The sequence below is a fragment of the Stegostoma tigrinum genome, chromosome 35 (assembly GCF_030684315.1).
Source record: "Stegostoma tigrinum isolate sSteTig4 chromosome 35, sSteTig4.hap1, whole genome shotgun sequence".
Lineage (NCBI taxonomy): Eukaryota > Metazoa > Chordata > Chondrichthyes > Orectolobiformes > Stegostomatidae > Stegostoma > Stegostoma tigrinum.
In genome coordinates, this window is record NC_081388.1 from 19,440,331 (window position 1) to 19,468,149 (window position 27,819).

The following is a 27,819-nucleotide window of genomic DNA, read 5'->3' on the forward strand; positions in this document are numbered from 1 at the left end:
GCGTGAAATCTGACTTAACCAAATAAAGAAGCTTTGGAATAAAATTTGTAGATGGAACAGATGCAAGCAGTTTGCAAAACCATTCTGAGATGCAATGAAATTGTTCATCTATATGCATGAGGCTGTAAATTCCTATGTAGTCAGCTTAATCCATGTGGAAACATCAGACTTTGTTTCAACTAAATATATTTCATGCACTTTTTTCCACAATTACATGCTCTCATGTGACCCTGCTGAAAGCTACTTTATCTTCCAACAAAACCAAAAAGGGACAAGCAAGGGGCTAGGGATTTCTGTCGGGAACATGAGAGCAGGCTTGGGGTTTGACTATCACTGTAGAGAAAAGAAAGCAGACGGGCTGTGAGTATGACCTGATGCCAGACCACTTCTATGATGGGTGTTTTGTTAGGGTAGATACAGAGAGCACAATGCCAATGGGGAGCACAGTGCCTCAGTGTTTAGCACTGCTGCCTCACAGCAGCAGGGACTGGCTTCAATCCTAACCTCAGGTGACTGCCTGTATGGGATTTGCATGTTCTCCCTGTGTCTGTGTGAGTTTTCCTCCTTCCACAGTCTTAAGATGATGGGCATGGATAGGGTGAATAGCCTTTTCCCCCAGGGTAGCAGAGTCCAAAACTAGAGGGCATAGGTGTAAGGTGAGAGGGGAAAGATTTAAAAAGGGACCTAAGGGGGAATGTTTTCACACAGAATGTGGTGCCTGTGTGGAATAAAGTGCTAGAGGCTGGTACAATTGCAACATTTAAAAGGTGTCTGGAGGGATATATGAATAGGAAGGATATGGGCTGAATGTTGGCAAATGGGATTAGATTAGCTCAGGATATTTGGTCGGCATGGATGATTTTGCCCAAAAGATTTGTTTTCATGCTCTATAGGTCTCTGACTATATGAGCAGGTTAGGGTGGATTGGCCATGCTAAATTGTCCATAGTATCCAGGGTTGTGCTGGCTAACCATGGGAAATGCCGGATTATAGGGAAAGGCTAGTGGGTGTGGGTCTGGGTAGGCTCTTTGGAAGGGTGGTGTAGACTCGATGGGCTGAATGGCCTGTTTCCATACTGTTGGGATTCTATGATTTCAATAACAGAGAGTCTATGAACGTTGCATAGTCATGAATAAATCTGATTGGGCTGACATGGGGAAACTTCACAGGGAGCCTTTCGCTGTTTCTTTTCACGAGGAACCTCTCCACAGGGGCACGGTTGCCAAGATAATTAATATGCTGGAAACCTGGGGCAAACTGCCCGACTGTGAATCGCAGTTCGGGGTTGATTTTGAATAGGCTGTAGAGTCTGGCTTGTTCGTGAATGGTCTGACAGATACTGCTTCACCTTCCTAATTCTTGCAATCTCCTCAGGGACCCTCTGGAAAGGACGGGATACTCGGGCACCCCGGGCAACGCGGTGAGCCTGTAAGTTTCTCCTCCGGACTGTATTGCTTTTCAGCAGAGGGAGATTTCCCACCCATTAGTCCTGACTTTGCAGAGGACGAAACATAGATAAGGAAGCTCGTCACTGCTTAGATACGTGGCTCAGTATGCTCTTCTGGTAGCACAGGAAGGTGGCAGCCCCTTCACCCTTTCAATCCTGATGCCGTGGTGCTGCTACAGCAAATGCAGTGTGGATGCGTCACTGAGGAGTTTGTGCCAAGGGTGGGATGGGTCCTCGGGCTGGGGTAACCCAGGACTCTAGAGGACCTACTGACTCTGGGTTGGTGGTAGCAGAACCACTGTGCTGGTGTCTCGGACTGAACCAGGGCCAGGTACCCAGGTGTGTAACAGCTCCAGATCCCCTGCTTTCTGACATGTGCACCCCCCCACCCCCCTGCCTTTCGTGTGGTTCAATATTATTAACATCAAGTGAATTAAGTGAACAAATGATGGATGTTAATGTTGAGCAGTAAATGGAAACATTCAAGAAATGTTAATTTGATGAATTGTGTGTTTGTGTGTGTGCCTGTGAGCGTGCATGTATATATCTGAAGAGGTTTTCCAGTCTATGTTGTGTTCTTGTGGTACAGTGGGAGTGTCTCTATTTCTAGCCCACAAAGTCCAGGTTTAAGTCCAGCATGCCCTGCTGCTCTGTTGTAACAAGTTGGTTGGCCTAAAAAATATTTTTAAAGAGGGCTGTGGATACCACAGGGGCTGGTGTGCATCAAAATTCCACAAAATGACGCTTCATTAAAAACGTTCCTTTGAGATTTTGCCTTTGTGTACAATAGATTTCTTGGTTTTGTGACTTTATTGAAATAGAGAGAGAGGTCAGCTCACATAAGGGAGAACGTGAAGAATTATGAAGTGGTTTACCAGGATTCTGTGTGGATTTGAGAATGTGAGCTATAAGGAGAGGCTGAAAAATCTCAGGCTGTTTTCTCTGGAGAGGTGGAGGCTGAGGGGAGACTTGATACAAGTCTGTAAAACTATGAGGTGCATAGATAGGGTTAATGGCCAGAATCTTTTTCCCAGAGCTGGAATGTCTAATACTAAGGTGGGGGAGGCATGCATTTAAGATGAGAGGGGATAAGTTCAAAGGAGATGTGAAGGGCGAGTTTTTTACACCGAGAGTGGTAGGAGTCTGCAATGCAGTGCCAGGGGTCCTGGTGGAGGTGATGGGGCATTTCAGGGATGTTTAGATAAGCACATGAAAATGCAAGGCCTGGAGAGATATGGACCAAGGGCAGGCAGAAGGAATTAGTTTAACTTGGTGCCATGTTTGGCACAACATCATGGGCTGAAGGGTCCGTTCCTGTGCTGTGCTGTACTGTTCTATGTTCTATGTTCTGTAAGCTCTCTGTCAAGGAAAAGCTTTGAGTCTCGGTCTATGCTTCATCTTCTAGCTTGGATCAAGTTAACAAGTATGTGCTTTGTATATTTTGCTTCTGAAATCTTGCTTTAGTCATATAGGAGCTTGGTTAGGGCACACCTGGAGTACTGTGTGCAGTTTTGGTCTCCTTACCTCAGGAAGGATATTATTGCCATCGAAGGAGTGTATTGAAAATTCACCAGACTTGTTCCGGGGATAGCGGCACTGTACTTTAGAGATGGAAATTGGGCAAACAAGGCCGGTTTTCTCTCTAGAGCTTCGAAGAATGACAGGTGATCTCATTGAAATTTACGACCTATTTAAAGGGATGGGCAGGTTAGGTGCAGGTAAAATGTTTCTCCTGGTTGTAGAGCCTTAAACCAGGGGGGCATGTTTTAAAAACAAATGAGTCCCACACTCAGGCCTGAGATGAGGAGAAACTATTTAACTCAGAGGATTGTGATTCTTTGGGTGTGGAAACTGAATCTTTGTGTTTAAGGAAAATATTGTTAAGCTTCTGATGACCTGTGTGGTAGAGGGTTATTGGGATGGTTTGAGTAAAAGGTACTGAAGTGTGTGATCAGCCATAACAGAATCGAATGGTAGTGTCGACATAATGGGCTGAATGGCCTACTCCTTTTGCTGCATTCCTATCGGATGTCCACCTATTGAGGGTCAGGTCATGAACATGACTCAGATGATGGCCATCAGGGGAGGGGGCTGGTGGGGAGGGGTTGAAGGCAAGGGCATGAACTCTTTGGGCCTGTTTCCTGATGGAGCTCCTCAGCTGGGTAACCATTCCTGAATCCCAGCATTCTCTTTCCCCAGTTGCAGATTAATTCACTTTCCTTTCCCTTCGTTTCTAGGGTTTCCAAGGCAAGACTGGACCACCTGGTCCCCCTGGAGTTGTGGGACCACAGGTAAGTGAGCGGCTCTGGTCCCAGACTGGAGTTGAGGAAGGACAGAGTGGTTGAGTTCAGTTATGAGCCTCACCGACCTCTCCCAGACCAGATCTGGATCCAGCCAATGACGTTGAGCAGTCTTCCATCACATTCTGCATTGACCAGAGCAGATGGCAGTCACACTTTCACTTCTGACCTGGAGCACCCCAGTCTGAGATTGACTTCACAACATGAACACTGTGTCTGGGCCGATGCAGTCCTGAGGATGGGACCTTAAACTGAGGCCCACCCATCCCCTTTCAGGTGGATATAAATGATCCCATAGCTCAGAACACTGCGGAGGTTCAGTCACTGAGCACATTCAAGATAGAGATCAGTAGATTTCTAGATGTTAAAGATATCAACAAATATGGGGCTCGTGTAAGAGAGTGACTTTGAGTCAGAAAATCATCCATGTTCGTAAAATTCCAACAGTGTGCAAAGAGGCCATTTGGCCCATGAGTCTGCACCAACGATCTGAAGATCATTCCACCCAACTTACCCTGTCGCTGTAGTCCTGCATTTTCCATGGCCAGGCCACCTATTCTGCACATCCCTGAACACAAGGGACAACTTAACACAGCCAATCCATTCTAGGGGAGGAAACTAGAGCACCCGGAAGAAACCCACGCAGACATGGGGAGAACGTGGAAACTCCACACAGACAGTCGCCCGAGGTTGAGAATCGAACTCAGGTCCCTGGCACTGTGAGGCAGCAGTGCTAACCACTGAGCCACCCACTGAATCGCTCAGCATATTTGGTAGGCATCCAGCCCTGCTGCTGTTTCCTGTGTCCCTCAAACTGGAGGATTGTGCATGATGCCCAGTCTGATATTTACCCCTCATTCAAGATTGAGAGAGAAAACAGATTATTCATTCATTGGTGTTTGTGGGATGTGCATAAACTGGCTGTGGTATTTCCTACCTTTCCAATAGTGAGCACAATTCCAACATTACATCATTGACAGTGAAGCACTTTGAAAAGTGAAAGGTGCTATCTCAATGCAAACTCTTTGGAGAAATGACTCTTGTTCATTTTTACCCACCAGGGTTCCGCTGGAGACAGTGGGCCAATGGGAGAACGGGGGCACCCTGGAGCTCCAGGGCCTCCGGGTGAACAGGGCATCCCAGGCAGCGCAGGGAAGGAAGGGGGAAAGGTAAGTTAGCTGGCTGCTGTCTGGATCTTGCGGCTCCTTATCTCAGTCGGAATTGGGAGAGGGACGTTCCCACTGTGTCACTCCCATCAGCAGATGGTATCCTGTTGTGCTGGGTTTGCTAATTCTGTCCTCGCCTCCTCATCAAGCTGACTCTGCCCCTGTCTTCCTGAGTTCAGATCAACTGAGGTAGTTAGAACCCATTCCCAGCTGTAAAATGGTAATAGTTTTAGAGGACTCTCAAAGGCAGAGAGAGAGAGAGACAGAGAGAATTGGTGGTGAAGTTAACCTGAGGGTCACCACATCTTGGGTGAGGGGAAAAGGTGAACGACTTCCATGGTAACCACAGCTGGTGTGGATGTTGACATGTACTATTGGCATCACTCTGCATCGCAACAGAAAAAGCGCCATCCAGGCCAACTGAGCTAACTGATCCAGCTCAGCAATAAAGCTGGCTCGACTCGCTGATCACAGCCTAAGGCTTTTTGTAACAATGCCTTTGGTGCCATTAGCTGGATAGCCAGCAATGTGCTCGCACCCCCACCCCAAGTTCCAACGGTTAACCAATTACACGGCTTGCTGTCAGAAGCCCAGACCACAAGTTCTATGGAATGGTGAAGGAGATGCTCTGCATTGAGAGAAACTCCCGTCTGTCATTTCACATCTTCCGGTAGGGAGCTGTTTTTCCCCTGCTCTCCTCTGCTCTGATTGGTGATGGTGGTTTGGGAGACCAGGCTACTGGACCCTCTGAGACAACAGATGGCCCCAATTATCTGTGTGTGAAGACGATGAACAGGCTTTTAAATGAAGCTTGTCCCACACCCTGATATCCATATCAGAGCCATACTGTTCGTTCCCATTGTCCCAGAACCTTATAGTCATCTGAGAAAAGTAACCAGGACCAGTAACAGGGCTTTAAAGGCTCATTCAGCCCAATGTAATCCAAAACTGCTCTCTTTCGATAAATTCAATTATTCAGACTCATCCTCTAGCTGCAATCCCATTGTTCCCTGCAAGTTTGAGACCTTCGTATGCCCCTCAAATTTCACTAGAAATCCTTCACCAACTCCACCCCCAACCCCAGCTTATAGGCAGCGAACTCAAGGTCATCGCCTACTATCTCCTTAGCAATATTCTTCCTCACATTGCCACCACTTGTATGTCTCCCCCTGACCTGATAACACCTCTATTTATTCACAGCAATGTGGATGTCACTAGCTGGGCCAGCATTTATTACCCATCCCTAACGGTTAAGGGTCAAACACATTTCCCGTGGGTCTAAAGTCACCTGGAAGGGCAGCAGATTCCGTAGGCTAAGCCTTCCTCCCTGACAGCATTAACTCCAGATTTTTACTGGATTTAACTTTACAATCTGCCTTGGCGAGATTCAAACCCAGGACCCCAGAACATTACTTGAGGGGGTGTCTCAAGATTAATACTCTAGCGATAATACCACTAGGCCATTGCCTCTCCTTTGGGATCAATAGGATGAAAAGTGTCTGGAAAGTACATCTCTAAGCTGCTTGGTCAATCAGAACTAGCACAGACCAAATGGCTTCTGTAAATTGTCATCTGTTTGACATGCTTGGAAAAGTATATTGAGACAATCCGAGTAAATTGAGTTTTATTCCAGCCAAAGATGCTGGACATTTTAGTGGGAATTCTGCTGGAATGTTACAGCCTTTCTTTTACCTTGCAGGGAGACCCCGGTCCCCTTGGATCTCCTGGTAAACTTGGTCCTGATGGATTACTGGGATTCGCAGGGACCCGAGGACTGCCAGGTGCAACGGTAAGTCTTCTCACTGTTACAAAAAGTGGGACAATAGCAGAGAAACTTCCCCCCAGAAAATGCCACAACTTTAATTCTGGGAAAGCTATTTCCTGCTAATTATCACGTACATTGTCAGCCAATAAAGTAAAGGTTCACTCGCTAATTGTTGCAGTGGAGGGACTGTCTTACGAGCAAAGATTGAGAAGAACGAAGCCATTCCTGTCGGGGGTGTGCGGTTTCTCAGGATGAGGGGTGAACCATTTGCAATGTACACAGTTGTCCTGGGGCTTGATAGGATAGATGCTGAGAGACAGCCCCTTCCCCTGGGACAGTCTAGAAATAGGAGGCAAAGATTCAAAAGAAGAAATTGGTTATCAGATGAAGATGGCAAAAGCTTCCTTCCCACGAGTCATGAACCCGTGGAATTCTCTACCCCTAAGAATAGTGCGGTCTGGGACTCCGAATAGATTCCATGCTCAAATAAACAGCTGTTTGAATGGTAAGGGAATTGAGGATAATGGGGACCAAGGTGGAGTTGTGATCAAGATCAGTTCAATCCTGATCTTTTTAAACGACGGAGCAACCTTGAGACTCCTGCTCCCACTTTGTACGCACAGGTTATCTGAATGGTTGGCATAACTCCTTACCACCCAGTTACCAGGATAAGCTGGCCTACTGTCTTACCACCCAATTACCAGGATAAGCTGGCAAGCATCCAGGACACCAGTTCCATAGTTGAGTTATGCTGTCCAAATTATTGCCTTCATTTGGGGTGTGGATCCCATGGAGATCACATTGATGATGATTTCAGAGCTAAAGTGACCTCCTTCTGATTATGTTAGCATGGTCACCCTTAACCACTCTAATCCACGGTCTCTCTTGTCATCCCAGTGAACTCCCATTATAATGATATGCTTACGGTCCTCAGCACAATACAGATTTGATCATTGTAGTGTTGACACATGATCCATTGAGAGCCATTGAGTGTTTGTATATAAAGTCACATCAGAGATGGGAGATGAATTCTCACTGCATGGTGACAGTTAACAAATGGGAAATGTTGATGTGACATGTTTATTTAGTTCTGCTGTAAAATAAACCTGTTGTGTCTAAAGAATCCCACAGCACAGAGTGAGACAGTAGACATGGGGCTTTGGGGAGTCAAATACAATATGTCCCGTTCAACAACTTTCATTTTTGGTTTTCTTTTGGACGACTTTAATTTTGCTACAGAGCCTATTTAAGGACCTAATGCTCACTAATTTAGTCTAATGTGTTCTTTAGTTTCATTTCACTTATTTGAATACCCATTAGGGTACGGTGGAGAAAGCAGGAATGGGGACTGCGTTGGACAATCAGCCGCAAACATATTGAGTGGCAGAGCAGGCTCGAAGGGCTGAATGGCCTACTCCTGCTTGTGCTTTCTATGGAAGAGATTAACAAGAGACTGCTAGTGGCTTTAGAGGGTGGTGCGGCAGAACTTGAAGATGGCTCATGAACTCGGCCAACCTCCTGTGCCCTGGAGGAGTCCATAGCCCACGTTCACACAGTGACGCTAGCTTTGCAGCCCATCTTTCATGCTTTGGTGGCAGTGTTCCTCATGCTTTGTTTGCACTTCAGCCCCTGATGTTTGGATGCCTGGGTGCTATGGGAGAAGGGGCAAGCCCAAGGGTGTATTTGAGGGTCTTCTGTCCTTGGCCACTAACATGCCCTGACAGTGGGACACACAAGGGTGCCATGAGACCTGACTGCCTGCCAGTGCTCCCTGGTTGTACCCAAATCCAGATATCCTGGGAAAGTTATGTGCGAAACCTTCACAATCAGTGACCACCACAGAAACTGGAGAGCATTAGCTGCTCCTAAAATAATACTTCTCCTTTAATTTAATAAGTTCGAAGAAATGTTATTTTTATTAAAGTTCCCCCTTGAAAAGTATGTGAACTAGTTGAGTTGTTTAGCTGATTGAATCAGATGGGTATAAATGAGGAAGACTATGGGCCCATTGTTGGTAGTGTCCCTCGCTCTGAGCCAGGAGATCTGGGTTCAAGTCCCACCTGCTCCAGAGGTGCATCATAACATCTGTGACCAGGCTGATTGGAAACTATCGATAAGTTGGTTCTTTCAATGACAGGTGACCTTTCACAGATCACCAGGCTGTGAGGAAAAAGCTACCCCAGTCACATCTCCATCAATTGTTACTGGCAGTGATTAGGAGGTGCCAGAGTACCAAGGGTGACTTGATATGGGGAGGGGAATAGACTTGTTCAGTTATGTGTAAGAGTACTTCTGAATATAAAAAGAGGGGAAAAATAAGAAACAAGAGACCGGGGTCATTTGTGATGCACTGATAGTGTCCCAGGTTCATAGCCTACCTGCCCCAGGAGGGGTCTAGTAATGCCACTGGAGAAGTTGATTAGAAAATATCTACAAAGCAGGATTGCTGAGAGACAAGGGCGCTGGTCATTAAAAAGCAAGGAATTACTTTCTTTACTCAGAGAGTAGTAAGGGAATGGAACGCTTCGCCTGCAATGGTAGTAGTTTTGCCAACTTTAGGTACATTTAAGGCGTCATTGGATAAGCATATGGACGTACATGGAATAGTGTAGGATAGATGGGCTTGAGATTGGTATGGCAAGTCGGCACAACATCGAGGGCCGAAGGGCCTGTACTGTGCTGTAATGTTCTATGTTCTATAATTACAATGCTGCATTCCACAGATAAACTAGCAATCAAGAACTTGCATCAAGTTTTATTCTTCACCATCTCAGCTCTGGATCTGGTTCACAGGCTGACTGCTCCAACTGGTTTATTTTGACTCTCTTACAGGGGCCTCCTGGACTGAAAGGAGCAGAAGGACCAATGGGTGCACCAGGACTGACAGTAAGTAAGATTTCTCGTGCATGCTCGATATCCTCTGCCCCTCCGATTCTGACAGATCCCAATCCCCTGGTGACCGGATCTCATGACCATGCTCCCAAGCCAGGAGATCCAAGGCTTGGATCATGAAGAGAAACTGGGTGTACATTCCCTGGCATGTAAAAGATGGGGAGGGAGGGGTGGGTTGATGTGAGTGAGGATTTGATTGGGTAGGTAGGGAACAGCACGTGCTGCTGGTGGAGGAGTCCAGAGCAAGGGGCCACAATCTTAAAGTTAAAACCAGCCCTCAGGAAGCAGGTTAGCGTACAAAGTGACAGACACACTTTTATTTAATGACTTATGACATGTAGGCATTGCTTGCCAGAGCAGCATTTATTGCTCATCCCGAATTTCCCCTTGAGAAGCTGGCGTCCATAGGGTGTAGGTTGACCCACAATGCTGTCAGGGAGGGAATTCCAGGATCTTGACCCACTGAAGGAGGAGCGATTATATTTCCAAGTCAAGATGGTGCTGCTGCCATTTCCAGTCCCTTAGTTGATATCCAGTGGTGCATTTGTTTTAACTCCTACTGTTACAATTGATCTTGCTTGGGTCAATTCAGAGGGCTGCCAAGAGTCAGCCACATTACTGTGCGTCTGGAGTCACATGTAAGATGACTGTCCTCCCTCCTTAAAGGACTTAAGCCCACCTTTAACAACAATCAACAATGGTTTCAGGACTCTCGTTAAGATTTTAAATTATTTTTTAAAAAAAGATTTTAAATTCCACCATCTGCTGTGGAGGGATTTGAATATGGGTCCCCAGATCATTACAGAGCTCCCCAGTATAATGGTCCAGTGTCCATCATCTCCTCCCCAAATTAAAAATGACAGGAGATGCTAAAGCTAGATTAAACACTTAAAGCTTGGGATTGGCTAATCCTGGGTCTAAAGGGCAATGGGCCCATAGTGGGTGGATGGAATGGGGAAGCAGATGTGATGATCTATACCTGAGCTGCCCTGATCCTGCGACACCTCCACCTGCTCCTATTTCCTGTGTTGCGATGTCAATGCATTTCTTATTGTGCACATAAAGGCTCCTAAGATGCTGCTTCGCCTTCTGTGTTCATCCAGCTCCACACATTGTTATCATCTGAAACCTTGACTTAGTTGGTTTGAGGGAAGTGTCAGATTCTGGTGATGCCATTCACAGGAACTTGCAGCAAGATTGGATGACTGAACTCTTGTTGTCTCTCTACAGGGGTCTACAGGCGAACGTGGGCCAAATGGTCCAGCTGGTGCTATTGGCCTCCCAGGTCGACCGGGTGGTCCAGGGCCTCCAGGGCCTGTTGGAGACAAAGGAGCTCCTGTAAGTCTTCCCAATTGGCTCCTAAAACCAAGCCTACTGCTGTTGATCCTGATGCACATTGCTCCCTATTGCCGGTTTATGCTTCAAGCCAGAGAGACTCGGGGGAGTCGGGGGCAGGGAGGGGGGTTGGGGTTGTTGGGTGTGAGAGGTACATATTCCTCTTTCTCATGTTAGCAACGTTTTTATGGCATCGGTACTGCTGAACAACGCACACATCGTCCAAGCTTTTCACCTCCTGCTCATCAGGACACAATCACAAGAACACCAAAATAAAGGGAACACCAATTTATACCGCATGAGAAGTGGGTGCTAACTGGCCGCAGCAGAAGTGGGTCATTTGGTCCATCAAATCTGCTTCACCATTCATAGTTGATCTGATAATCCTCAGCTCCACTTACCTGTCCCTCTCCCATTTCTCTTGTTTCTCTTACTGATTAAAAATCTGCCTAACTGAGCTTTGAATACGCTGAATGACCCGGCCTCAACTGCACTTTGCAGTAAAGAATTCCACAGACTGACTACCCTCATCCTCCTAATTCGGATTTTAAATGTGTGACCCCTTATTTTGAGGTTATGCCCTCTATTGCTAGAGTCTCTCAATGGGTATATAAGTCCTGCTCCAGAGATCTGGGCTCTTAACTGAGGTTGGCACTTGATGTTGAATAGGTGCAGGCTGTCCCTGGAAGTAAAAATATAAACGTAGAACTCAGGATGCTTGAAATCAGAAACAAAGTCAGAAATTGCTGGAAAAACTCAGCAGGTCTGGCAGCATCTGTGCATCTGCTCTGCCGCATTTTTCCAGCAATTTCTGATTTTGCTTCTCTCCCCAGAAGGACATCCTAGTCTCTGCAAGCCCAAAGAAAAGCCAGCAATTGGAGTAGTCTAATTTAGTCAATTTTCAGCAAACCTCCAGCAGCTGAGAATTAGTCTGTCACCAGATCCCCGCAAGTGAACCAGCCTGCCTGCCCAAAGAAGAGCTGTGCCAGATTCAAAACATTAACTTGGCTTTTTCTCTCCACAGACGATGCCAGACCTGCTGAGTTTCTCCAGCACTAACTCTGCTTTCATTTCTGGTTTCCAGCGTCCGAGGTATTATGTTTTAATTTGTATGCCCAGGGCAAAGGCCCTTTACTGAAAAATAGGTCAACTGAAATGTCAGGCTCAAGCTGTGAATGGAATATGCTGCTCCACATGAAGGGGCATCACCTGTTTAAAAGCAACCAATAGCTGGAGAAGATGTGAGTTCGCTATGGATTGGGTCACGTTTGCATTGCCAAGTTGATATCTTTTAGTCGTATGGTCATCCACTGATGGGCTAGATGCACGAGACAAATTAAACAAGTCCGTTGTTGACCGTGTGTTTCTGTTTTCATGTACAGGGTGACAAAGGTCTTCCAGGTCCTGCAGGCGAAGATGGCGTCCAAGGCCCCATGGGCTTACCGGGTCCGATAGGTTCTCAGGGCCCTCCAGGAGATTATGGGGACAAGGTACACAGGATTTCCTTTTGTACGCTCACCTGTAGTAGACTTGCTCACCTCAGCGTGCAGTAGGTCAGCCGCGTTTGCAGTGTTGTTAGAGCGGTTGGCTAGGTTTTGCACGCACAAAGGGTATGCCGCAAGTCAGGTGAGCAGAAGTAGGCCTTTCAGCCCATCAGATTTGCTCTGCCTTCGAGTGAGATCGCAATGATCTGCTGAGCTGCGATGGTGCCCCAATGGCAGGATCACTAAAAGGACTGCCCTAAGGATGGAGTCGATGGTTTGTGTGTCATGCTGACAGTACCCCGTTACACATTTGTACTTGGATTATTGTTCGTGCTGTACCGTATCCTGACTAGCATGCTTCTCTTCACTCCTGCGCACAATGGATTTCCAATCAGGTGCCCTACAGTGGTATTGTCGCACTGTAGGTAACGCCACTCCCCTGAGTCTGTGCTCTGAGTTTGGGGGTCTTTCCAGATATTGCTTGCCAAGGAAGGTGTGTCCATTAGCACAGCCAAACAAATTGAGAGTCCACATGGAGAACCTTCTCATACTCCTGTGGTGGGAGTTGAGGGTGGGAGAGCCTCCCAGACAGCTATGCTTCACATGGAATGGGACCCTTCAAGCCACAGCCTTTGGTGACAAGCTAACAACCTACCCCAGGAATAAAAGCTGCAGAAGCCAACAGAAGGGTTTGTTTTCTCTGGCCTATCTATGTCCAGATGTGGGCAACCTAAGAGGTATTACAGCTGTAGGGTAAGCAAGCTCCTAGTTTACACTGGTCACTGTTCCTATGTATTTGGAACAAAAGATGTTTTGACCCTGGTAACATGTCCATTATATCAAGGAGCTGTTTCACAACTTCTGTCCATTGTATTGAAAGAACAGTGCTCTGTGTTGAGAGATAATCACTGACCTGTGTGGTGGGATCGACCCCTGGTGGATTGTGGTTGGAGTAGAGAGCTTCATCCTTGTGTAGAAGGCCATAGGCCTGTTCAGTTAGCAATAATAGAGGAAAATCCACTGATTGTGTCGACAAAAAGAGACACTTGTCTTAACAGCGAGGTGACACTGTGGCTCAGTGGTTAGTACTGCTCCCAAACAGTGCCAGGGTCCCGGGTTTGATTCCAACTTCAGGTGGTTGTCTGGGTGGAGTTTGCACATTCTCGCCATGTCTGCGTGGGTTTCCTCCGGGTGCTCCAGTTTCCTCCCACAGTCCAAAGACGTGCAGGCTAGGTGGATCAGCCAGGGTAGATTGCCCCCGGATAGTGTTCTAGGGATGTGCAGGTTGGGTGGATTAGCCATGGGAAACACAGGAAGAGGTTGGGGGTGGGGCTGGATGGGATGCTCTTCTGAGGTTCAGTGTGGCCAAATGGCCTGCTTCCACACTTCAGGGATTCTGAGAACAAGATTGCATGGTAGTAATAGGCACAAGTTATAATAACTAGCTAGGCATAATGGTTAACACTAACCAGAGATGATGGATCTGACTGTATTAGGATCTCGATTCATCGGTTTTCCACCCAAGCCTGCGTGACATCAACAGATTGGGTGAAGCCTAATACAGTCTCCATCACCGACCCTTTCCGAACCATTACCGTGTACAATAATCATCAAATCCTGACTGCAGAACCAATAGTGACACTGTCATTCATGCCCCACAGTCACTAGCTGCTTGTCCGCACTGAATGGTACAGGGCATTGGAGCTGTTGAGACTCAGCAACCAGCTAACAGAGGTTAACGTCACAGTGCACCTCCGAGCGAGAGTGTGGCATTGGGGCACAAACTAATCTTGCTCATCTAATGTTCTGTGCGGATATTAAAGTGTCTAGGATATCAGTTGAAGAAGAGTATTGGCATCACTTGTGCTGTTTTAACCTTTTTGCAAATGTAATGTCAGATCTAACTAATTTCCCAGCTTGTGGGATTTCACCATTTTCAAAATTAATGCTGCGTTTTCCCTCCTCCACAGCAGGTCAATGCATTTCAAAGCAGTTCCATTTATCTGAAGGCACTTTGTGATGTTGGTAATGCAAGCCTTCCTCCATTTCTGACGCCTTCTCATCTATCTCTCCCTTCTCCCTCTTCCATCATTTCCTTCCGCTATCCACCTCTGCTCCGTCTGACTTTTATTTAGCCATTTCCACTGGACTGAAAGTAAAAATGCTTGTTAACGCTGAATGCAGGAACAGTTTGCAAAATTCCTCGATCTATCTTTAAAAAGAGTACATGCCAACTGCAATGAGGGTTAATCTTGTTTTACTGGGGCCACGTGCTGCCCAGGGACCAGAAAAGTAGCTGTGAACTACGATTTATCCACATTTATATTGATGAATGTTTGGTCTGACTGCTGTGAATGACAGAATGACTGAATTGTTAGCTATTTGCCCCATTGTACTTGCACTAACACTTGAAACGAGCATCATTACCCAGTGCCAATTTCCTGCCTTTTCTCCATAGGCCTGCACACCATTTCTATCCAAATAACCAGCCAATAGCCCTCTTGAATGCCTCAATTGAAATTACCTCCGCCACATTTCAAAGCAGTGCTTTCCTAACTACTTGCTTTGTAAAAATGTGTGTTTTTTTCTCATCACCCTTGCTTCTTTTGTGCAAGGGTATAGTTGTAAATACAGCCAAAAGAGGGAGCCCAGCCCAGGAGGCAAGTTCCAAGCTTCAAAGACCTAACCTAACAGAATAAAGCATGTTAACAAAGTGTGAGGCTGGATGAACACAGCAGGCCAAGCAGCATCTCAGGATCACAAAAGCTGACGTTTTGGGCCTAGACCCATCAGAGAACCCATAGTTCACCTGGGCCATCTCCAACACATCCCTCACCTTCCTGGACCTCTCAGTCTCCATCTCAGGCAACCAGCAAAAGCTCTCTGATGAAGGGTCTAGGCCCGAAACATCAGCTTTTGTGCTCATGGGATGCTGCTTGGCCTGCTGTGTTCATCCAGCTCCACACTTTGTTATCTTGGATTCTCCAGCATCTGCAGTTCCCATTATCACAGAATAAAGCATGGTTACTTCTTAACTGCTGGTCAATCTGTGAGAATCTTATTGAATGGTTCATTATCGACACTGAGGAAAATCCGCAGGAACGTACCTAAGTACTTAACAAACATTATGCCAGTGGACTGTTCATGCTTAATGGTGAGCAATTAAACATTCAGTGTGTCTCCTACTCCAGAGGAATTAGGAATGGGCAAGAAATGCTCACCTTGCCAGCAACATTTACGTCCCAAGAAAGAAAGAACAGACACTGCATACCCAGCCTGGTTGCTCCGTAAAGGACATGTTGTCCACTTTGATATCTCAGCCGTTTCTGACACAGTTCATGGTCTGTCCCATGCCCCATCAGTTGTTGAATCATTCTGTTTCCAGTACCCTCCTGAGTGCCAGGCCTTTTATATTTCTTCCACTGTACTACAATGGAGATAGCTTTCTGCTGCCTGCTTTGGCTCATGTGCCAATGTTGGGCGTTCTGTCAGAAGGCACCAGTGGATTAATCGGGGGGTATTTGCCCGCCACTGACAGTGTGCTCTTTGTGAACCAGCTGCTGTGGAAACATCTAAGTGGATCCAGGGAAGTACCTAATCAGTCATGCAGATAAACTGAGCAATCAGAGCAATGTAAAGCTGACCCTTTGTACAACCATTCGAAGAGGGTTGGGTAATGCGTGTGCAAAATTCAGGATCTGTATTCACTATCCACAAACCCTGTTATGAGCATGAACTTGCCTTCTCTGAAATACTTGGGTTTAATCTAACTATCTGACATTGTCCCACAACTAATTGTTCTGTTTGGATCTTATTCTCACATGTTTCAAGAAATAGATTTTAAGTTGATTGTAACTAATGGTTGTCTTTAACTGACTCCTCAATATTGATTGTCAATTTAATGCCTTTCAATGAAACATTTGAGTTCAAACTTGTGCAGAGTTTTTTTCTTAAATTAACTAACAGATTGCTTGGCCTCCTGTAGATAAATAATCTATTCAAAGCTACAGAAACAGGCCATTCAGCCTAGTGCTTCATGCTGTTGTTCATGTTCCATACAAACCTGAACTCACCCAATCAATGCCTATATAGTTTTGCATCTTTACTCCCTCGATTATTTATCCAGCTTCCCCTTAAGTGCATTTGTGTTCCAGTCCCTTCATCTGGGAGTAGAAATGACTCCATGGAAGGCTGTTATCCCAATACCAAGTCACCACTTACACATGGAGAGTCCGTGACACTGATCCCGCTTCTTCAGAGCCAGCTCTCAGAGTGAACAGAACTGCTGACACTCCTGTCTATATCTGTTAGCCAGGGCTCTCTGATTGGACCTGATCAACTTCCCCATTCAGGGAACGTAGTTTCAATGAGGTCCACCTGGCTGACCCTCATTACAGGAGTGAGTTCCAAACTCCTATCCTCTCAGAGAAAAGAGGATTTTCTTAAATTTTCTTATTTGATTTACTGGAGATTTCCTAATTTCTGATCATTGTCATCTCTGGTCTTTCTTTTCACCCTTGAATGGGAAACAGAAAAATTGCGTGAGATTTTAACTTGTCCACAATCCACCCACTTGTAAAAACAGTTGAAATCAAGCATAGCTTTTATGTTCAAACCCTTTCATAACGTTGCAAAGCATTAGCAGGGTCAAGGTAACCTATAGGTTTGCTTCAGAAGGTCTTACCTGTTGAACGTGTTTTTGATATAACTTAGTTTTAAAGGCTTTATCAAAGGTAACTTTAGTTTCCTAAAATTACAGGGAAGGTACAGCATAGAACTGTGCTGGTTCTGAGGCACAGCAGTAACATCCCACTCTCTGGACTGGAAGGCTCAGGTTCAAGTCCCACCTGCTCCAGAGGTGTATAATAATATCGCTGAACGGGTTGATTAGAAAGATCGAACCATGTCGGGATGGCCCAGTAGCTAGCACTGCTGTCTCACAGCAGTAGGGACCCAGGCGACTGTCTGTGTGGAGCTTCACATTTCTCCCCGTGTCTGCGTGGGTTTCCTCCGGGTGCTCCAGTTTCCTCCCACAGTCCAAAGATGTGCAGATTAGGTGGATTGGCCATGCTAAATTGTTCCATAGTGTCCAAGGAAGTGTAGGCTACATGGGTAAGCTGGGGTAAATGTGGAGTTACTGGAGACAGGTATTGGTGGGATGCTCTTTGAAGGGTTGATGCAGACTAAATGGGCCAAATGGCCTTTTCTGCACTGTAAGGATTCATAGACTATCATAGAATCTCTACAGTTTAGAAACAGGCCATTCAGCCCAACAAGTGTACATCGACCATCAAAGCATCTCACCCAGACCCACTGAATCCAGACACCCCTGAGCACTGCAGGTAATTTAGCATGCCAACCCACCTAGCCTGCAAGTCTTTGGACTGTGGAAGGAAACTGAAGCACCCAGAGGAAACCCACGCAGACACAGGGAGAATATGCAAACTCCACACAGTCAGTCACCCGAGGGTGGAATAAAACCTGGGTTCCTGGCACTGTGAGGCAGTAGTGCTAGCCCACGTGATCGCTGCTCACGTTGAGCATTAGTCCACGAAACAGTGACGTAAACTGACAAGACAGAAGCAGTCCAATGGAGGCATGCTGACCTCCTGAACTGAGTTACAAATCGGCCCATGACAGTTGGAAGCCCACCACGTACCTGATCAGCGCAGCCTGTGACACATCTTTACAAGGCCCGTGTGGGAGACCTCAAAACGAGGATTACGCTCGCTCATGGCTTTTTCTTGCAGGAAGGCCAACGCAAGCCCAAGGTTCTGGTCAACTCAGAAACAATTCTTAGTCATATTAGAAGGATTCTCAGATTGATAGCCAATCTGTTTAGCTCACTTTGCATGGCCACTAAGTCTGAGGTGGGACTTGAACCCAGAAGCTTCTGATCCAGAGCTAGAATCACAACCCATTGTACCACAACAGATTGCTGACTGAGCCATGGATGAGCTATACATTAAAGCAGCATAAATACTGAAGTGTGTGGAGTACTGCAGGGAGAGGTAGGGGTGGTGAGGTTCAGCTAAGGTCAGAAACAGCTTGTTCTGAACACCCTAGATTAATTTGGTTGTGTGGCCAAGGCACAATGAAGGATCATATGAAGATGCCAGTTCGCAAGCAGTCACTTCCAAAGTGACCATGGTTGGTAGATCTGGCTCCCAATGTTTGCTTCTTTTTAGATTAGATTCCCTACAGTGTGGAAACAGGCCCTTCGGCCCAACAAGTCCACACTGCCCTGTGGAGCATCCCACCCAGACCCATCCCCCTGAACACTATGGAACAATTTAGCATGGCCAATCCACCTAGCCTGCACATCTTTGGACTGTGGGAGGAAACCAGAGCACCCAGAGGAAACCCACGCAGACACAGGGAGAATGTGCAAACTCCACACAGACAGTTGCCCGAGGCTGGAATTGAACCCAGGTCCCTGGTGCTATGAGGCTGCGGTGCTAACCACTGAGCCACCGTCTACTCTAATTCCAAGTCAAGTCTGCAGTGTTTACTTCTCCCACCTTATATCTTCCATTGATGAGAAGAGGGCCCACATGATGAGACAGACCACAAATAAGACAAAACGTGGATAACTGTGGTTACCTTATTAACCTGCCGACCCAAGTTGCAAATAATGTCTCGAATGGAGTGATATTCACCTCTGCTCGTTCTCCTTGATATGAGATTCTTGTGAGAACTCACGTATGGAAGAGGAGATTGGAATCCCGGCTTATGGGCAAGTTCCTTCAGTGTTTGCAGTTCGTGAAAAATTGTGAAGCCTCCTGCAGGAAGCTGTTATTGGAAAGTGAAAGACTGAAAAGCTGAAAAAGCATGGCCAGGCTGGGGAGGCAGATGGGGAGGCGGGGAGGGGAGAGGATGTAATTTACCCACCAACAAACATTCTTCTTTGACAAAATATAATTTTCTCATTTCCCTGCTGGGCGACATGTCAAGGTGTGAGGGTGTGAGTGTGTGTAGAGTCAATGAGTGCACGAGTGTGTATAGGCTCTGGGGCTGCGAGTATGTGTGTGTATCTCTGCAGTCCTTTAGAACCTGGGACTGTGAGTGAATGTGTATAGAGTTGTGTGTGTGTGTGTGTGTGTGTGTGTGTGTGTGTGTGTGTGAGAGAGAGAGACTTGGGGAGTGTGTATGGAGTCTGTGAGTGCGATTGAGTTTGTGTAGAGTCAGTGGGTAGTGTGAGTGAGTGCTTACGGAGTGTGTGGGTGTGAGTGCATATGGAGTGTGAATGAGTGCGTATGGAGTGTGTGTGAGTGAGTGTGTATGGAGTGTGAGTGAGTGTGTGTATGGAGTGTGTGGGTGTGAGTGTGTATGGAGAGTCTGGTTGTTATGATTTTGTAGGATCCTGTCAAGTTGCACACCGCCTGGTCACTTCTGGGTCTGCTGAGCGTTCTGACCTCTCCCTACAAGAGAGCAGAAACCATCGACCATCCCTTTAGCAGCTATTTCCACGCCACACTGGGACTCCTGGTCCAGAGAGTCATCGCACTGTAACCAGACTAGCATTCAGCCCTGAAAGTTGTTTGCTTAGCATGGTTTCTTTGCTATAATATTCTTTCAATGTTTCCTTTTTACAGGGGGAGCTGGGAAAGCCAGGCCAAAAAGGCAGCAAAGGAGACAAGGGCGAGTCGGTGAGTGATGGTCCCGTCCAGCTCTGTTGCCCATGGGAGGGTGTCTCACACTAGACTAATGATTGGGTACAGTCTGGTGCTGCAGGGGTTGCCTTGGCTCTGATCCCTGTGTTTGAGCTCCATGTTCATCATGCTGCTGAACTCTTTGAAACAGAGCAGTTATCATTACTCCTCACTGAAACCAGATGAGCTGATCACTTCCATTCCTGCCAGTAGCCTATTAACAGAACTTGCCTGTGTCGATTGGTGTATTTGGATATATATATATGTGTATGTATATGGAAAGATACTTTATGTGGACACATTATTATAAGAGATAATGACAAAGAATGACAGATCATTGATGGAAGGCCCACTAGCAAATGGATGGATCTTCTACCAATCAGAAATGTGCAGTTTGGGACTTCCTGTATTGTCACCTCTCTTAATCTTGTTGCAAAGATCATCCAGTTTTAACTCAGTGTTGGAGTAAGTCCTGAAACAGTTCTCCACAGGGGAAAAAAAAAGCATGTATTTCCTACACTAGGTCTATTCTGTGCGTTGAGCTCAAACTAGCTCCATTCTAATGATCTGAGAGTTCAATTCCAATCTAATGTTAGCGCACAAATATTAACATTTGTTGTCTTCCTTCCAGGGTCCCCCAGGGCCCATAGGAATACAAGGTCCAATTGGACACCCTGGACCCATTGTAAGTATTGGTTTTGGTGGATCTTTCTGTCCCTTCTCTAATGTTTGGCTGATCATCGCTCTACAGTATGAGTCAGAGAGAGTCTAAGAGCCATGTGGTATGGAAACGGACCCTTCGGTCCAACCAATCCATGATGACCATAATCCCAAACTAAAGTAGTCCTGCCTGCCTGTGCTTGGCCCAAACCTTTCTTATTCATGTATTTTTGCAAAATTTGTTTTTGTAACTGTACCCGCATCCACCACTTCCTCTGGAAGTTCATTCCACTCTTGACCCGGTCTGTATGCAAAAGAAGTCGCTCCTCGTGTCCTTTTTAAACCTTTCTCCTCTCGCCTTAAAAATGTGCCCCCTAGCGTTGCGATCCCCCACCCTCGGGAAAAAGGCACCTGCCATTCACCCTATCTACACTCTGCATGATTTTATACACGTCAATGAGGTCACCTCATCCCTAAACCTACTACACCCTCGTGAAAGAAGTCCTAACATATCCGGCCTATTTTTATAACTCAAACCCTCCATTCCCGACAACATCCGGGTAAATTCCTTCTTGTGTCAGCATAGGGAGCAGCTGGAGTAGGGCAATTTTTGAGGAACGGAAGAGCAGTTGGCTGGTTGAGGGGGGTGGTTGGAGACAGCCTGTTTCTGAGGGGAAGGGGGAAGAGAAGCTGGGGACGGACGTGTTTCCCAGTCTTAGCTGTACAACAAGGAACAGTGCAATCAGAAGAATACCGGCATCTGTTTTTCGATTTGCTATGTCACGTTCTGTTGAATCTAATCCATCAGATTTAAATGTCCAAGTCATTTTGTGAACCAGTGTCTTTCATTTTCCCTACCTCACTCTGTCTCCATCAGTTTCAAAGTCGTAATGTGCCCTGAAGTTTAGTCAGAGATGTGTTGTTATGTGGCTTTGAAAAGGTTAGAAACATATGATGCATATGATGCCCAGAATACTATGTCACTCCATACTGTACTGCCTTCAGCCCATTGGAGCAACCTAGCTGATATAATTTAAGGAAAACATTTTGAAGAAAGATCTAGCATTTGTTTTGAGAGTGTGATGCAAAGCATAACAGAAGAAGGAAGCATTATGGTGTCTCGATTTAGTCCCATAGTGCTTCCTCCGAGCTGGCCAAGTCAACCTATTCATCAGCTCTGTGTTGTTTGTGCACGTAGGGTTCTGATGGTAGTCCAGGCCTGAGAGGCTATCCAGGCATGCGCGGGCAGAAAGGTGACGATGGAATCCGTGGACTGCCAGGTGCTGCTGGTCCTGTTGGACTTCAGGTAATTGAATTGTCACGCTCTGTTTCCTGGCGGCTTGGCTCCCCAGCGGAATGGAGGTGGTTGGCCGTTGTTCTCTGACCCTTGATGTCGCAGAATTGTTCTGGCACTCAAAAATGCCATTCGGCCTGTCATGCCTATGCTGGTTCTTCAAATGAGCATTGTTACCAAGTAGCTGTCTCCTGCTTTTTCTCCATACCCTTCCTCGTGATTTCTGTCCAAATAACCATCCAATGTCCCTCCTGAATGCCTCAATTGAACCCACCTCCACCACATTTCCAGACAATGCATTGCAGACCCTAATTGTTTGCTGTACAAAATAATTTTTTTTTCTCTCTCTCGCATCAGCCTTGCTTCATTTGAACCTCACTTGAGATATACGCCTCATGTTGTTGTACCTTTTACAAGTGAAAACAGCCTCTCTGTCTCTCTAAATGGAAATTGCTGGAGAAACTCGGAGGGTCTGGCAGCATCCGTGGAGACAGAGAGAGAGAGTGGGATTTGATGATTTGAACAATTTGAATCCAGTGACTCTTTTTCTAACTATCTGCCTTTTTCTACCTTTCTATCTCTCTATCTCTCCCTTTAAAAAAACATAAAAACAAGAGAGCAAAGCTCAAGGGAGAGCCTGGTATCAACATGCAAACAGTTATAGAGTCATACAGCATGAAAGAGATCTCGGTGTCCATGTACACAGATCCTTGAAAGTTGCCACCCAGGTTGACAGGGCTGTTAAGAAGGCATACAGTGTTTTAGCTTTTATTAATAGAGGGATCGAGTTCCGGAACCAAGAGGTTATGCTGCAGCTGTACAAAACTCTGGTGCGGCCACACTTGGAGTATTCTGTACAGTTCTGGTCACCGCATTTTAAGAAGGATGTGGAAGCTTTGGAAAGGGTGCAGAGGAGATTTACTAGGATGTTGCCTGGTATGGAGGGAAGGTCTTACGAGGAAAGGCTGAGAGACTTGAGGCTATTTTCATTAGAGAGAAGAAGGTTGAGAGGTGACTTAATTGAGACATAGAAGATAATCAGAGGGTTAGATAGGGGGATAGGGAGAGCCTTTTTCCTAGGATGGTGACAGTGAGCACGAGGGGGCATAGCTTTAAATTGAGGGGTGAAAGATATAGGACAGATGTCAGAGGTAGTTTCTTTACTCAGAGTAGTAAGGGTATGGAACGCTTTGCCTGCAACAGTAGTAGATTCGCCAACTTTAAGTTGTCATTGGACAAGCAAATGGATGTACATGGAATAGTGTAGGTTAGATGGGCTTCAGATTGGTATGGCAGGTCAGCACAACATCGAGGGCCGAAGGGCCTGTACTGTGCTGTAACGTTCTATGTTCTATGTTCTATGATACCCTTCGTTCTAACCAGCCCATTGCCAGTACTGAGAGATAGTAGGAACTGCAGATGCTGGAGTCTGAGAAAACAAGGTGTGGAGCTGGAGGAACACAACAGGCCAAGCAGCCTCAGAGGAGCAGCAAAGCTAACATTTCGGATCTGGACCATTCTTCAGAAAATGTCTTTCTGAAGAAGGATCCAGACCTGAAACAAAGGATGGACAGTGCACCTGTGCATTATACTTGTACAGGGTCAAATTGGAGCCCATTTAGAGTGACTGCATCCATTTTGGATTCCAGCCCTCAGAAAGGATACATCAGGTACTGGGATGTAAAGATAAAAGTTGCATGATGCTTGTGTTCTTCAGAGCGCAGGAGACGAAGGGGACGCCAAATCATCCTGTTTAAAATGATGGAAAAATTTGATGGTGGTCGACAGAGAAACTCCGGTGCAGAGTCGGGTCGGGGAATGTGGAGGGCAACTGTGGTTTGGTCTGGTCTGGTCCAGAGCAAAGGAGAATGGGTGGACAAGGAGGGAACTTTACAGTCCAATCCAGAGGTGGTGTCAGGAAGCAATTCATCATGCAGTGTAATAAAATGTGAGGCTGGATGAACACAGCAGGCCCAGCAGCATCTTTAACACTTTACCCTAAAAAGCTGTTGATGTTTAGCATGACAGGATAAGGTAACCAACAGCAGATTTAAAAACAAGTGGATAGATTTTCATTCAGTGGGAATATGAAGATGGGTATCTGGGGTCATGGCGCAGATCCACCATGATAGGTGTGAATGGGAAAGCTGTCTGCAGGAGCTGAATGGCTTCCTTCTGTGCCAATTTCAACCTCTTGAGAGCCTGTGAATTTCATGCAGGAGCCAAATTGTTTCGATTGGATTGCCAGGTCAGGTGCTTAAAGTTTTGATCATCTGATGAAGAGAAGCATGGGAAAAGGAGACCATTCAGCCCCTCAAGCCTATACTACCATTGCTTATGGCTAGCCTCTACCTCAACTGCCTTCGATTCCGACTGTTTAGCGCAATATTACTGCCTTCCGTGGGTCTGTAAGGCTGGCTTTGGCATATTTAATTAAGCATCGTACAGCCTCAATCACGTATTTCTAGGGGAGGAAAATGGGCCCTTAAGACAATTAGAATTAACAATTAGAACAACTCTCGATGTTTGCATCTATCCACTCCTCCCAGAGCTCCATTGACTCTCAGTTCGATTCTGGGCTCCAGGCTGGATGTCAAAACCTGACCATCTCTCAGCCAAAATCACAAACCAAGGCTAAGTGACAGTCAGTACATCGTAGTTCATTGAATGAAAAGGGACACATCAAAGTTGGTTCATTCCTCTGGTGAAAAGTCATCTAGAAGTGTTAGCCTGCTCTGTCTCCATGGATGCTGCCTGACCTGCCATGACTTCAAGCAATTTCTGTTTTCAGTACAGATTCCAGCATCTGCAGTAATTTGCTCCAATATTGTGTTGGTTCATTCCTCACTGTCTTTTCTCTTCCTACTTGTTCCTTTTCTCCTTTTCACTTTCTCTCTTTCTTGCTCTTTCTCCCTTTTCTCTCCCTCTATTTGCTTTTCCCTGCCTCTTCCCTGTTCCACCCTCCCTGGCTTTGTGTTTTTCCTTCTTTCTATACTGTAAAGTTCTAATAAAAGTCATGTCAACAGAGAGAGACTTGAGCCAACGGTTCAGCAGAATACTGAGTAGGCTCATTTATAGGATTTTCTAGAGATGGGGAAGCTTTGAGATGATTGAGATGACCCTGTAATAAATGGTCTACCCTCACTGCCACTGAGCCCCAGATTGATACTTATCAGTCTGATGGCTATGTATTCTGCTGTGATCCAACATTTAAGCAGCCTCCCAGTTGGGGCATTGCTTTCTGTTATTTGTCTGCAGCACAGGAACCAAATGAAAAGGAGCAAAAGATTTCCACTTGCTTCAATTAATGATTGGGGAATAAGTGCGTTGCTTCATTGCTCAAAGGTGAAAGGTCCTAGTGTGACCTCTGACCTGTTCCTCAGTGGTGTAATCTGTCAGGGAGCGAGGAAGGACGTGACACGGTTGATAAATAGGGCACACAGAGCCTGCAATCAAAATCTCAAGCTATCCTTAACCCAGTTTGCTTCTCAATGTTGATTCCACGTAGAAGCACAAAGTAACTGGGACGGTTTGGGTTTGTCGGATAGTTTTGAGTCACAGTCAGAATTTATAGCTGCTGACAGTGGAATCTGGGAAACAAACTTCCAGCGTTGAGTGAGGAGAAATCTGACTGTTCAGAGGCCCAGTTAACAGGAGGGTGCCACTGTTTGATTACCTCGTACATTACGTAGCAGTCAGTAGGTATTAGTCTAAATTTTACTGAATAAAGAAGTAACGTACTGCTGGGGACTGTCCCTGTGTGTGGCGTGCTGATTGATAGGTTCTGTACTGTACTTTACAGAGATCCATTTGGGCTTTTGCCTTTCTATATGAAAGTTATATGTGCCTCTGCCCCTCTGTGCAGTGTCAAGAGGGCATCACACCATCAGCAGCCCCTTTTGGCTGCTAATGTGAAATAGAGGGCCCTGTTCAGGTAAGGCTTAAGGGACCACTTTGAACCACTCTGAGCAGAGCAGGGTGTGGCCTTTGGTTACCTTTTTCCCCGGTCGTTTAACTTGCTGTTCACAAGAGCTGGCTGCCTGCAGTTTGGCCAAAGCTTTGGCTACATGACAACAGTGACTACACTGGCAAAAATAATCCATTTTGCTTTTGTAGGGGGTACAGTCAGACACTACATAAACTTGGAACTGATGGCATGTGGTTCAATACACCAAGCCTTGTGTTCAGATCAGCTGAGATGATTGCTGTCCTCAATTCTGGGCCGATCCCAGCAAGGTTCCAAGCTGCCCTTCCATCTGTGATAGCTTTCAGGCTCACAGTCTTGAAGCTGGATCAATCAAATCGAGCCTAATGCCTTTAACGTCTGACCTACCTTTGTTTTGCAGGGTCTGCCTGGTCCTCCTGGCGACAAAGGTGAAAGCGGAGATGTTGGACCAATGGTAGGTGGACATAATGCAGCAATGGCGTCATGGGGAGATGGTAGTGTGGCGGTACTGTTTCCGGACTGGCCACCCAGTGGCTCAGGCCCTGGGATAGGAGTTCAAATCTCACAAAGGCTGGTGCTGGGAGTCGAAGTTATTCAATCAAATATGGAAAGCCAATTTTAATAATGGTGACCAGAACCACTATCTTTGTTGTGAAAACCCAACAGTGACACCCTTTAGAGAACGAATTCTGCTTTCTTTATTTAGTTAGCCATCAGTGTTGTTGGCTCTTAACTCACCTTGAAATGGCCATGAATGTCACTCAGCTGTGACTAACTCCTACAATGGACAGACTGTTCACAAAGGCAGCTCAACACCACTTTTCTCCAGCAATGTTCACATTCCCGAAAATGCTGTTTTTGAAAAATTCTTAGCAGCCACCTTCATTGCACGGAGACAGGGCGTTGCCAAGGAGCTGGCAATGGTGATTGGGTTATCTGTTATGTGGAGAGCTGCACTGTGACTCTGAACCCTGAGCTCTCCCCTCACGGCAGATTCAGAAATATCTCTACAACGTCAGCAAGTTTGAAGAACTAGGGACGTGTCAGGACCACTATGTGGCTGCATTGACTTGAAGGTGTGCCTGGGTGATTATAATGAGCCATAAAAAGGAAAAGATCCGGTTAATCCTGACGCTACTTATTCCCAAATGATGGTGGACTTGACAACCTCCCGAACTCAGCACCAGCTACATCTTCATGTCAAGATCAAAGGTCACGAGTGCCCCACAGCCCATGATTTTTGAGCTTAGATTTAGGCATCTATATTGGGCAATGTGTTCTTTTCTTTTGTTTATTATTCGTAAAAGTGAGATCATCACAAAGCACCAATTACCATTAACCTCATCCTGTTTTTGTTTGCAGGGCCCGCCTGGTCCTTCAGGAGTGAGAGGGCCTCCAGGTCCCAATGGTGCCACTGTAAGTGACCCTATTTTTCCATTTCCCTTCGCGTTGTACTTGAGGCTACTGCTTGATTCCCAGTTGGCAAAATGAGCATGAGTTTCATGTGTAACTTTGATTGCGTGTGGCTCAGTAGATAGGGAGATATCTTGAACCTTCATGAAGTGTATCCTGATGCTGTTCTCCACTGCCAGTGTTACAAGTACAGGGAGTACAAATACAAATAAGGAAGGACAGCTCCCAATGGTGGTTGAGAGCAGGTGTTGCTCTTTCTGTCTGAGAGCTGGGGATCTTGTGATGCAGGTGGTAGTGTCCCTACCTCTGAGATGGGAGACGTGTCTTCAAACCTCACCCACTCCAGGGGTGTGTCATAACACCTCTGAGCAGTTGATTAGAAAATTCCTGAGCCGTGTTTTTTCCACCAACACTCTCGATGCCTTTAGAGAGAGGTGGGCACCATGAGGGTTGCAGTGCTGTATC

General features: G+C 46.2%; 1 protein-coding gene across 3 annotated transcripts in view; it reads left to right on the forward strand.

The window, feature by feature from the left end:
• The window catches only part of LOC125447449 (collagen alpha-1(XI) chain-like), a 275,479-nt gene that overhangs the window by 198,246 nt on the left and 49,414 nt on the right, over window positions 1-27,819 (forward strand). For all 3 annotated transcript variants that reach the window (XM_048521800.2, XM_048521802.2, XM_048521801.2), the window contains 12 exons: window positions 1,375-1,428; window positions 3,685-3,738; window positions 4,809-4,916; window positions 6,613-6,702; window positions 9,511-9,564; window positions 10,801-10,908; window positions 12,288-12,395; window positions 19,985-20,038; window positions 20,673-20,726; window positions 21,900-22,007; window positions 26,342-26,395; window positions 27,304-27,357. In XM_048521800.2, the coding sequence (XP_048377757.2) occupies window positions 1,375-1,428; window positions 3,685-3,738; window positions 4,809-4,916; window positions 6,613-6,702; window positions 9,511-9,564; window positions 10,801-10,908; window positions 12,288-12,395; window positions 19,985-20,038; window positions 20,673-20,726; window positions 21,900-22,007; window positions 26,342-26,395; window positions 27,304-27,357 (900 nt within the window). The remainder of the gene's footprint in view (window positions 1-1,374; window positions 1,429-3,684; window positions 3,739-4,808; window positions 4,917-6,612; window positions 6,703-9,510; window positions 9,565-10,800; window positions 10,909-12,287; window positions 12,396-19,984; window positions 20,039-20,672; window positions 20,727-21,899; window positions 22,008-26,341; window positions 26,396-27,303; window positions 27,358-27,819) is intronic.